At 44.1% G+C, this 12,879-nt stretch overlaps 1 protein-coding gene across 3 annotated transcripts in view; it reads left to right on the forward strand.

The window, feature by feature from the left end:
- Window positions 1-6,432: 6,432 nt before the first annotated feature.
- The window catches only part of STK24 (serine/threonine kinase 24), a 65,677-nt gene continuing 59,230 nt past the window's right edge, over window positions 6,433-12,879 (forward strand). For 2 of the 3 annotated variants that reach the window (XR_008234927.1, XM_052785738.1), the window contains exon 1: window positions 6,433-6,712. Coding sequence is in view for 1 of the 3 variants with exons in the window: in XM_052785738.1 (XP_052641698.1) it covers window positions 6,671-6,712 (42 nt within the window). In the remaining 2 variants the exon portion in view is untranslated. Of the gene's footprint in view, window positions 6,713-10,469; window positions 10,559-12,879 lie in introns of those variants that run through there. The other variant, XM_052785739.1, reaches the window with a different exon arrangement.

Genomic DNA, 12,879 nt, shown 5'->3' on the forward strand with positions numbered 1-12,879 from the left:
CATGGCATGTCGAGAGGAAGAAAGGCTCCATCATGAACTTTGTAGAAGGGACCCCCCCTTTCCACCAAAAATGGAAAACTGAAATTTTCAGATTTTGGTGGAAACACAGAAACCCCCAATGTTTTGTAGGGGTATGATTCCCACATAGTTTGAAAGCACACTAGAAATTAATCTTGTAGAGCAAACACAACCAAAGGCAGGAAAAAAATGTCAGTTCTGGACAACACAAGGATATTTTTTGTTATTAACAGGGAAATGTGCATTTCTCCTTCAGCACAGTAGAAGAATGTCAGAATACTGGTGTTGTAAATGTCCTTAACGAGGCCCTACAGAAGTGGGGCTTTCTGGGCAAACTTTATAAACATGAAATAGCTAAATCAGTGAACGAAAACCCACAGATATAATTACAGTCCATTTCTGCACACTGAGTCATCCTGACTATGGGTTCTCATTTCAGCACAATGCCCAGTCCTTTCCCCTTTCCTTTCTGAGAGATCTGCTCAAACAGGGACTTATTCTTCCATAGATGAGCCAAGGAACTGGACAAGGGTAGGAAATAATTTTATTAAAAAAAAAAAAAAATTTAGTGCTAAAAAGTGTTTCCAGAGTACAGCTAGAGGGTGTAAATTCCTGTTTCTCAAGGCAGTTTTGGTTCAGGACCTCGTAAACAATCTCAAGCCATAAACGGTTAGGCAGACCATTTTAAATCTTGATTGTAAAATTCCTGATGGAGAGTGTCGCGAGAGAGCCGAACAGCCGGTGCGAGAAGAAAGATACGGAAGGCAGCCTGGGGAATAACCCTCTTACACCTCGCGCAGCTGTAGAGGAGGGATGAGGAGGAGCCTGATGTAGGGACTCTGTTACCTGGTCGGTCTCCCAGGAGGGTCAGGGTTGCTCAGAGTTACTGCTGGCTGACCTCCATATGCTGTTCCAGCAGATGTGACTCCCCGGGTCTGTGGGGTTCAGCCGTCCGCTTTTGCGTAGCTCACTAGCAGAACATATACCCACCCTTGTAGCTTACAAGTTCCAGCGCAGTGTTCCCTACCGGCCCTCCGTCACTGAATAAAATCCCTTCAGCCACATCCCATTGAACTAGGGGCAAACTAGAACCAGAATAAAAATGTTCAGTAACAGACACACAGCATTTCCGCCCATTCTCCAATTCAGAAATGGCTGAACAGTAGGTAAATAAACATTTAGCATGCAAATATGTATTATTTAAACTTTAAAAAAAGTTTCTGAATGGTAATGTGCCAATTCAGCTATAATTATGATATCAATTCAGTAATATGAGGGTTTAAGCCCATCTGCATAAAAGTCAAAAGAGCAGATTGTGATAGCTTATTTCTTCCCATTCAGAGAAATTCTGTTCCTGATGTCGATATAAAACCACATGAAGAGGAATGGGATCCATCTGGCTATATGGGTAGGCTGTTGGATTATTTCACTGTTCACTGTACGTGAAGCTTAAAGCCTGACTTTCTCTCTTTGATTTTCATTACTCTTTAGTGGGGTCTCCAGAGTCCTGTTATTTTTTTCTCTTCTAGTGCTCTATCAAAACTTAATACTCTTTTTAATTTGTCTTAGTAAAGACTATAGATTGACATTGGGAAGCTAGGCAAAGTTATTTCTAACATGTTGCTGTTGTATGAACAATTCTTCCATGAATTTGCCAATTTTTCAAATGAAATCCCCCCCCCATCTCATGGCAGTGAGGTCCATTATTCATTTGTGTTGTTACCTGCTTTTCTCTATTTTCAAGTTTCTGTCTGATAGCTGTTGTTATGAGAAAAAAAGTGTACAGTCACTCCCTCATCATCTTCTTCAGGCCATTCATGAGGTTACAGAACTCTGCTATCCTCATGAAAAGTCTCTTTCCTAAGCTGAGGACTCATAATGTATTTAATTTCTCCATCTAGAGAAATTTTTTTTGAATCTTTGATCTCGGTTTTCTTCCATTTCTGGTGTCATCTTCTATGCTACAGTATCATTTTGGAAATGGAAGATACAGTCTACAGGAGTAGCATGGATTTATAGTGAGGTATAACAACATTGTCTTCTTTATTCCTTTCCTGATAACTACTAACACAGTTTTATCTTCTGACTGATTTGAAATCATTGACAGCCAAGATTTCCTTCTTGATTGGTAAGAACTCCAGTATGTGAAGTTAAACTCCTCTCCCACGTACTTTCCCCCTGTATAGTTTTCAGCACTGAACTCCCATCTGCTGGTATGTCACTCAGCAGTCACTCACTCCGAGATTCTTCTGCAACCCCTTGTGCTTCATTTTAGTTTTTACCTCCTGATACTTGGCAATGTGAGACTATTTTGTCATTTCTCTTTAGTCTCTTTTCTAGGTCATTCATGGATACGCTGAGCAAGATTGATCCCAGATGGATTCCTGTGACAGTCTACTGGTAACACCCTCCACTGTGAAATGTTTTTATTTTTTCTTTCCTCTCTATCATCAGTTACAGACACATGTAAGGACCTCCCCTTTTGCCCCAGGAACACTGAAATTCTTTAAGGTCCATTTGTGAAGAGCCTTGTTAAAGCTGCTTTGCGTTATATGAAACAGGCTAGTGTCATACATTTAAAATGTAAGTATTCAAAATGAAGCCTTACTGACAAATTACTGAGAAATTAATTTTGAGTACATAGTCCATCAGGCTACTAACAGGGTAATTAAAAAAAGGGTAAGACCAGAAACCTAATATATACAGTTACGAGAAGAAATGACACATTTTTATATGGGTTGTTAAAACAGTTTACTAAGAAATTGATCAGTCAAAGCGTAGAAAAAGGAAACAGGAAAGACAAAAGATAGCGGTGGATAAAGATGATAAGGAAGCAAGAAAAAAAAAAATCCATTAACAAGCTGAGCAGTGAGCAGTATGGTACTGTGATTCGGTTAATTGCTCTACAGCCCTCAGGCCAAGGGTGGCAGGATACCCCTGCTGCCATACAAGATGGACCAACTCAACCCCGTCCGTGCGGGAGTCTCCATAACTCCGTAGCCGTACGTTACTGCAGGTAATACTGTCATGCATTCAGCCCCCTCATTCTTCCCTCTTCTGCAGGTAAATTTGTGCCTGCTACTTATTCACCATCGCATTTCTCATGTGCTATATTTTGCAGACATATGTCCCACCTGTTACAATCCATGGTGCTTTTTCTGTAGTGTATTTATTTCAGAATAGGATTATTTATTTATTTATGTCATATGAAAAATTGTAAAAGAGCTAAGTTTCCGGTGCACTTTCCTTCTTAGAGAACATCAATGGTCTTACATTGCTCATTTGAGAAGTTTCGGTCTTGGTCAGTAAGCAACATTTTCTCTTCACAGACAGTTTATAAACAGAAGTTCACAATCTGCCATTATAATGATGTAATTATATTTTTCTTCAGTAACGTTTTTCTTATATAACCAGCGAAGCAGAAAATGTCTGTGTAGTCATATCATTTTAAATTGAAAGCAAACCAGGTATTGAGAATTTTACACAAAATAAATTGAATCTTTGCATGCTGGAAACATCTGGCTTCAAAAACATAGAACAAGGAACGATCTTAATGATAAGAGCTGTTTATTTTTGAAGTCTCTGTCATTGTACTGGGATGGCAGGCTATCATAACATGTAATCATTCTATTTTTAATAAAGATTTCTGCAAAAGTAGCCTTTGGAGTAAAATGCACAAAATCTTTTTTTCTCAGAAAAGGCTGAGAAAAGGAGAGGAAAATTTGCAAGGGTCCGGGGGGGGGGGGGGGGATTGGAAGCATATCAGAACATAAGATACAGTATGGAATACAGAAGCTGACAGACATTAGACATTCTAATACATCGTTCTGACTTCATTAGAACTTAGACTGGTATCTGGTTTATGACACAGAGTTTTGAATCTGCTTCTTTGTTTTCCTGCATTTAACAAGTCGATCTGCTCATAGAGTTTATTCCACTGGCTCAATCCTTTTTCAGGCACAGTCTCTTGTTGAACACATAACACAGAACTTTGAAACCTTGAGATGAAATAAATCCATGATCTTTACTCAATGATGGCATACAAGCAAGAGAAAGAACTCACGGTGGCCCTAGGCTAGGAGCTTACATGGGGAAAGTTACTTCAGAGCAGCTAGCACGTGGGAACTTTTTTGTGCTTATGTGCCTTGAGCCAGAGAATCTACAAACTAAATGTAGAAAGGGAATTAGCAAGGTAAAACATAAACATCTCTAGCAAATCAAGTCTACGTTCCTTATGAAAATTATTTCATAGTATATACAAAGAATATGCTAATGGACAGAAAATAATAGCTTTATACCTTTTGTAATAAAAAAGATAAAATTTAGTTTTATATCTTTTTTATTTTCACTCTGCACCGAACGTGCAACTGCACAAAAAGCAAAGCAGATGCTAAAAATCTGTCTCACAATGACTATATAGAAAGGAGCAAAAATAAAGCTGCACAGGCAACGGTAAACCTGGTATTTTCTCAATGAGGATTTTTAATGTTGTGTGAGATAGCGAAATCTCAGTGGTATTCATGGGACAAAGGAAAAGGTTCACTTGTAGCCCATTGACTTTCTCCCTAGCAAGCTAAAAAATTTACTGCAAACAGTGGAGCAACCATGGAAATACTAAAGCTCTCTCTCTTTTTTTTTTTTTTAAAGAAGATTGCAAAAATGCTTTAGAAAACAAGAGAAAGTTTTGACACCGATTCTTGTGACTGTTTTTTGACTTTTGATTGAGGTAAAATTCAAATGAAAGCTTTTACATTTCTTAGAGAATTACATACCAGTAAACAGTAGAAAGATTTTCATATTTGCTGAATTTACCCCCCCCATCATTTAAACTCCATTCCAGCATTAAGGACACTAGCAACTCCTTCATGAATAACTAATAAAAGAATTCCGATAGTTCAATGTTCTACACAATTTCTACCCATCCTCTTTTCCGTGTTTCACGGCACTCAAGAGCTGGTATATTCAGTCTAATTTCTCAGGGAAAAAAATCAGTGTGTGTGTTTGTGTGTGTGTACACAGACATGCCTGTATAAGGCTGTTTGTTAGCTAATTTTATTTGAGTTTGAGGGGTAGGAATCTTAGAGACATTTATGTTTCTACGAGTTTCAGGAAAACAAGATCGTGTAGCATTAGCTCAGCCCATATTAGACAACAAAGCATATCATAACTATAGGAAAACCTTCAGTGGGAGTTCTAATCACGTTTCAGTAAGACTATTTTATATTTTAAAGTGTTTCCTGCAGTTAAGAGATTTGTACAAACTCTTTGGTGGACTGTCTACTGAAAAGTAATTTATGCTGCGGTAGATGCTCACCCCTCTCTTTAATTCAGTCGAGAAGAGAGTGAACCGCTGTCCTGTGGATCCCAGACCCAGTGGCTGAACGGGTTTCAATCATTTTAACGCTCATGAAACTACCTAGCTTTTTGCGGGGGAAAAAAAGCAAGAGAATCTCAGGGCGCTCCATAGCGCGTTTGGCAACTGTGAGAAGGAGCTCTTGAATCTCAGCTTAAATAGGCCAAATACGAGGAATACAACATCGCCCAGCACTTCAGGGTTTTGCACGGGCCCCGCGTTCCCCCTGCGGGTGGGGGACCCGGCTGCTGACCCACCGTTCTTCCATTTTGGAAGTACCGCAAAACCACGGCCGTCGTTTGGGTGTTTTTGCAACTTCTGAACGGGAAGCCCAGCGCTTCCTGGAACCAAACCCCTCAGCGGGGCGATCCCTCAGTGGGGCGATCCCTCAGCGGGGCGATCCCTCAGCGGGGCGATCCCTCAGTGGGGCGATCCCTCAGCGGGGCGATCCCTCAGCGGGGCGATCCCTCAGTGGGGCGATCCCTCAGCGGGGCGATCCCTCAGCGGGGCGATCGCGTGACCGCCACCATTCCTGAAGCTTCCAAGCGCAGGGGAGGCAGGAAGAGGACACGCGAGAACGTGTCTAGGGTTTCTGCCATCTTGATCTGCCGCCTCGCCCCTCACTCCCCTTATTTTAAGCGCGCGGCCTCCCAGCCCCACCGGCAGCCGCTCTTCGAGCGGGAGCGGAGAGGCAGCTCCCGTGGGGAGGCGGGCTCTCCCCCCCCCCACCGAAAAGAAACCCAACAAAACCCCGCAAGGCCGCGGCCCCCCGCCGCCCCGCCGCCGATGCAAACCCGGCGCCCGGCAACCCGCACCCCTAGAGGTGCTCAGGGGATTCGAACCCGGGACGCCGGGTCTCCTCCGTACCCAGCGGTACTGTACGGCCTTTCGTCTCCCTCCCCGCCGGCCGGTAGCCGATGGCGGCGGAGGGGAGGGGGGGGGTGGGGGAAGGAGCCGGGCGGGGCGGCGCGTGCAGGTAGCCGGGTAGGAGAGGCGGGGCGGGCGCGCGGCCGCGCCACTAACGGCCGCCCTGCGCGCGCGGCCGGGGGAGGAGGAGGAGGAGGAAGAGGAGGGATGAGGAGGCCGCCGCCGTTGCATCCGTGACGGGGGCCTGAAGAGCCCGAGCTTGGGACGGCCCCTTTCCCACCGCGCCAGCGCTCGGGGGAAGGGCGAGGAGGAGGAGGAGGAGGAGGAGGACTGTGTGTGCCTGTGAGAGAGTGTGGAGATGAGCTAAGCCCTGTCCCCTGGAGCCGCCTGAGGAGACCCGGCTCCCCCCCCCTCCACGTCCCTGCCGCCGCCATGGCTCACTCCCCCGTGCAGACGGGCCTGCCGGGGATGCAGGTGAGGAGCAACCGCCTCCCCCGGCGGCGGGCGGGCGGGTGGGTGGTGGTGGGGGGTGTGTGGGAAGCGAGGGGTGGGCCCTCGCCGCCTCTCCCCGCGAGTGGGGCTGGGGTGGGGTGGGGCGGTGAGGGGGTTCCCTGGGGTGGAGGGACAGGGCGAGGCGGGGGGGACGGGGACGGACAGACGCCTCTTCGCTCTGACTCGGCCCCGGGGGCTGGGCTGGGCTGGGGGGGGGGGAGAAGGAGCGGGATCTCGTAACCCGTGGAAACGGAGCGTGCTGTCAGCACTTCGCCTGACGAGGTCCCTCCGCCTGGTGAATCCCTCCCTCCCTCTCTTCTTCCTCCCTCTCTTCTTCCTCCCTCTCTTCTTCCTCCCTCTCTTCTTCCTCCCTCTCTTCTTCCTCCCTCTCTTCTTCCTCCCTCTCTTCTTCCTCCCTCTCTTCTTCCTCCCTCTCTTCTTCCTCCCTCTCTTCTTCCTCCCTCTCTTCTTCCTCCCTCTCTTCTTCCTCCCTCTCTTCTTCCTCCCTCTCTTCTTCCTCCCTCTCTTCTTCCTCCCTCTCTTCTTCCTCCCTCTCTTCTTCCTCCCTCTCTTCTTCCTCCCTCTCTTCTTCCTCCCTCTCTTCTTCCTCCCTCTCTTCTTCCTCCCTCTCTTCTTCCTCCCTCTCTTCTTCCTCCCTCTCTTCTTCCTCCCTCTCTTCTTCCTCCCTCTCTTCTTCCTCCCTCTCTTCTTCCTCCCTCTCTTCTTCCTCCCTCTCTTCTTCCTCCCTCTCTTCTTCCTCCCTCTCTTCTTCCTCCCTCTCTTCTTCCTCCCTCTCTTCTTCCTCCCTCTCTTCTTCCTCCCTCTCTTCTTCCTCCCTCTCTTCTTCCTCCCTCTCTTCTTCCTCCCTCTCTTCTTCCTCCCTCTCTTCTTCCTCCCTCTCTTCTTCCTCCCTCTCTTCTTCCTCCCTCTCTTCTTCCTCCCTCTCTTCTTCCTCCCTCTCTTCTTCCTCCCTCTCTTCTTCCTCCCTCTCTTCTTCCTCCCTCTCTTCTTCCTCCCTCTCTTCTTCCTCCCTCTCTTCTTCCTCCCTCTCTTCTTCCTCCCTCTCTTCTTCCTCCCTCTCTTCTTCCTCCCTCTCTTCTTCCTCCCTCTCTTCTTCCTCCCTCTCTTCTTCCTCCCTCTCTTCTTCCTCCCTCTCTTCTTCCTCCCTCTCTTCTTCCTCCCTCTCTTCTTCCTCCCTCTCTTCTTCCTCCCTCTCTTCTTCCTCCCTCTCTTCTTCCTCCCTCTCTTCTTCCTCCCTCTCTTCTTCCTCCCTCTCTTCTTCCTCCCTCTCTTCTTCCTCCCTCTCTTCTTCCTCCCTCTCTTCTTCCTCCCTCTCTTCTTCCTCCCTCTCTTCTTCCTCCCTCTCTTCTTCCTCCCTCTCTTCTTCCTCCCTCTCTTCTTCCTCCCTCTCTTCTTCCTCCCTCTCTTCTTCCTCCCTCTCTTCTTCCTCCCTCGCCTCTGTTTTGCTGCAAGTGTGCGGAGCTGAGGGGTGCGTCCTGTGTTTCCCCCTCTCCCCCCCCCCCCCCCCCATCCGGTAGTTCTCCTCGGTGTTTTAATTCATGAAGCGAAGCATGTCTTGATGGGCGATTTTTGGTCCCGTTATCTTGACGTGATTAGGGGAAGCATACATAAAAACAGGGCCTGAAAACGTTGACCTTCAGCGCCTGCTGCAGTGCCCATCTCTGTGGTGCTGCTGGCTAGTGGGAGTGCTGTCTGAGGTGGGTGTTTGGGGATCGTGTTTGGCTCCTGTGTTCGAGAGTTGATTAGCTAAGCTGTTGTTATACGGTGCAATTTGCTGGTTCCGTCTTGTAACTATATTTTTGAAATAACTGGTGTGGTTTTCTGGTGACTGAGCTGTCGTCGTCCCCCCTGTCCCCCCCCCGTTTTTCGTAGTCCAAATGCAAACTACTGCCAGAAAAACATTAAGGTCATTGGTATCTGTGTGTTGTTATTCTAATGTTTCCCACATCTTATTAGAAACTTCCCTGCCCCAGCCTCCAAAACAAAAACTTAGGAATGGCACATAGAGTTTTTCTCAATTTGTCTTCTGGATTGGAAGTTTTTGTGCTTCATTTGGTTTAAGTATTGATTTACTGGGGTTCGTTTTTCTGTGAGTCAAGATTCTAAGTCATGAATCTCTTTTCTTTGCCTAACCTGAGGATTTGGATTTAAAATGTTACATGCTTAGGCATAGTATGAATTATATGCTCAGGCATAGTACTGGATGCCAAACAGAGCAGGTAGGCCCTCACTCTGAACTGATTAATTTATTGCACTGAAGGTACTGCTGTTGAGTGTTCAAGTTCACCTTCCGAGTATGAGCAGTTTGCCGATTGCCAGTGACAGAGAAGTAAGGGTTTCTTGCTTTGGCTAGGGCTAGGTTAATGTTGTGGTTTTTTATCCTTTTGAAACATGTTAGAACAAAGATGACTATCTACTTACTTTGAAACAGAATCTGTAATATTTTAGAATTAGAAAGTCAGATTCGTAGCTGCTCGGAAGTGAGAGAATGAAGATTATTCCAGCAATATGCATGTATTGCTTATGTGTGTCACTGAATGATCTTTGTAAGGACCTGCGTTTTTTATTGACTTGATTTTTTACTTAGTTTGTAATACTGCTAGCTGTATGAAATGGGTAGATAGTCAGGCTTTTTGTTAGTCCTCATAATTTGGGAGTTTACTTCAAATCTCTTCTTATTCAGGACAGTGTTATTTTTCTCATGAATTTTTATTGTATTTTTTATGAGAGTTTCTCAGGTGTGAACTTTGGTGGTTTTTTACACTGTTAAAGTGAGGAGACCTGCTGATAGGTAGAGGCATAAAGTCTTTCAGCAATGTGATTACTACTTGCTAATTTTCTGCACCCAGTTCAAGATGTCTATATCCATTTCCATCCTGTCAGAGTATATAGCAATTTTATGGTGGTCTGTTTTCTGTACATGATTCTTCTTGATTTTATTTGCACATAAATGTTCAAAGAGTAAGGTACATACAGCGTGTGGCATCTACTTAAGACAAAGGTTATGGTTTGGGACTTTCTGTTATGTAGAAGAGAGAGGAATAGAGCTTAGTTCTCTGGGTTATAATTAAATTGCCTAAATCACGGGACTATCTTGTCTTTTTCTGTAGTGTGATTCCTCCTCCCCACCTACCAGCTTCTGCAACAAACGGTGTAAGCAGCGTCAGTGACAAGTTATGCAGCTTTCTCCTGCATTCTTTGCGTAATTACACAAGAGAGCAGTCAGTGTCCTAGTGTGAACAAGTGTAACTTCTTGACCCCCCCAAAAAATCCCATGCAGGGACAATGCTTTATTAATGCTGTTTGGCGTGAGCAGAGTAGTGTGTAAATAGAGCAGAGGAATGAAGGATTAATGTATTTCTCTCTGAACAACATATCTGATTGATGTTTGAAGAGTGATGCATAAAAAGTGAGTGGGTAGAGAGTGAGCCAAAGGAATGAAAAACTGGGGAGGGAATATAGGATGGTGCTGGAACGTTGTCAAAACCCGAGATTTGCTGTCTGGTGCGAAGTGGGCCTGTTGTAACCTGAATAAAAACAGAGCTGGGTTTTGACCTAAATTTCTACGCAAGCAGATAAGTTTGGACTCAAAGTTTATGCTGTCCTTGGTTTAAGGGCTTTGCGTAGATGTGAGTTTGTGTGGTGAGAAGGTGCATCATTACTAAACTGAGGGTATGTTGTCGTCTTTAAAGAAGTGGCCTGAGGAGGATGCTTGTTTGTCTGTAACGCACGAGATTTTTGCAAGGCTGGCTCGGAATAAGTGTGTATGACCTTGATTTTCAGACTGGCCTGCATTTCAAGGCTGTGGTAAGCTTCTATAGCTACTTTAGGGAAGCTATATTTTAAATAATAAAGTACTGTGTTTATAAATTTATGGTAAGGGTGCTTGGTGAACCGTAATGTATTTTGAAGCGTGTTATGAGTGTGTTGGACCAAAAAGCTCAGGAAATGTAGGCTGGCAGAGGAAATCTTAAGGAATTAAGCTGCAGAACACAGTACTGCAGTACATAAAGCTGTTGGATGTGTGGCAGCAGCCAGTTTTAAGGTAATCTTTAACAATGAAATGCTAAAATGAATAGTGATTAAATGTCTTTCTCCTCTCTTTCCCCACTTAAAAGGTTTTGGGGTTAAACTGCATCTGGTTTGCTTGTATTTTTCTTTGTTTCTGAAGTTGGAGAACCAAAAAAGCAGGTTTTTTTACCCTAGCTTTTCTGTGTACTTATATCTGTGTGAAATAACTGTGTAGAACAGATTTTATTAACCTACTTTAAAATGAGCTTTGTATTATGGTAATAACAGTAAGAATACTTTAAACTCCTTCTGAGGAAAGATAAATGGCTCTGTCAGCTTCAGATCCCAGAGGAGTGAGAAAAGCCCACAGGTGGTTTGCCTTTTTGGAGATAGCTGTGTTCAGGCAGTACAGTGCCACAGTTAGAATGGATCTAGGTTTGACTTCTAGTTGTAAGTCTAAGTGCTTCCATAGTAAAGGTAATTAAAAGTTTCAGGTGAATGAGAGCTTCAAGTACACTCTGTGGCATAACGAACACTGATACTGATGGACTGCAGAGTTACTGATTACAAATAATTATTGTCACCTTTTTCCTATTTCAGTCTCCTAAAGGGGGGAAAAACCAACCAAAAAACCCAACCCCACTCTCCCCTAAATGCCCTGAACCTTTTTTTTTTTTTTTCCCCACCCTAGAAAAATAATTTGCTGAGAAGGTTTATTTGTGTTTTTAGGTATGCCCACATGTTGGTATCATAAAATTCCTAAGATGCTTTTGAAATCCATCATCTTTAAGCCAAAGCCTCTCCTGTGTGATAAAATCCTTTCTTTATCTTCCTCCCTTTTCAGTTTTTGGTAACAGTAACAGTGTTCATGCAGCAAGGTATTTTTATTCATTCTTCATTGTTACTTTCAGTACAAGAGCTACAGGTTCTTCATCCAAAATGTAAATAAACATTGACATTCACACTGTCTCACTTCAAGAAATGTTAAAAGTTTAACTAAATTTAAATGGCAACTTGACAAATGAACAGAAAAGAAAGGTTGTTAAGTGTAAAGGCACCATTTCTGGCTCAGAAAGCATCTGAACTGTCAGTTTGCTGGAGACTGGAAGAGTCTTTTGGGAAATACTGCGATTTACTTATCTGTTCTTGCACTGTTCCCAGGATGTTCACTTTTGACTCCTGTGGGAGAAGTGTTCTGGCCTAGAGAATCCTTTGTTCTGATCCAGCATGGCTGTTCTTTTTTTCTTACACACTATATATATATTACTGTCTTCCCTATTATAACTCATTGTCCTTTTATAATAAACTGTTGTAACTACTACTTCATGTGTGAGCTTTGTTTTTGGTAATTGCAAAACATTAGGTTGCTAAGTCAAAGGCACTGGAAAGGCCATGTAGCCTCTGCTGCCTTCCATTTGCAGCTTCTGTGTAGGAGATTAACTTTCCCCAATTTGAATTTTTTTGAAAGTTTGTGCTCACTGTTACTGTTTAAGTTACAGTTTGATATATACTTAGCAGTAACTTACAGGACTTAATTATTTGACAGATCCTTGGATTGTTACGATCATGGCTAATCTGTTTTAAAATATCCTGGGGATAGATGTCATGATGGCATATTACAAGCTCAGTCCTTGGACTGAAGAGTTTTAATTTGTGAAAACAAAGTCAGCATGTTCTCTATCTGTAGGTCAAAGGCTGTGTCAGGGCTATGCAATAGATGTATGGAGCTGTTTTAGACAAGTCAACTCTTATCAACAGTGGAACTATTAATACTGGGAAGTCATGTGTAGTAACTTCTAGGGAATATGTGGATACTAGGCTTTTGTCCTCAAACACCCCCAAAATCTTGTTATTAAGCATGTGCGGAGGAGTTGGGGTTGGTTTCCTTTGGACATGCTACTGTGGGTGATTTCTTGCTGTTGTGCTTTACCTAGTTTCCTAGGAAGTCATTTTTGCAGAGGGAGGCTTCAATTTGGATACTGTTGTTAAATCCTGGTGCTGTTAACTCAGACTGTACGGTTAAAATGACTGCAGTTCTGTTTTCTCAGTCTTTCAGCTTCTTTGTTCTGTCTTCCTGTGACCTTTGCAGGTATTTTTCTATTAGGTGGAAAATAACT

This window comes from Harpia harpyja, chromosome 4 (genome assembly GCF_026419915.1).
Source record: "Harpia harpyja isolate bHarHar1 chromosome 4, bHarHar1 primary haplotype, whole genome shotgun sequence".
NCBI lineage: Eukaryota > Metazoa > Chordata > Aves > Accipitriformes > Accipitridae > Harpia > Harpia harpyja.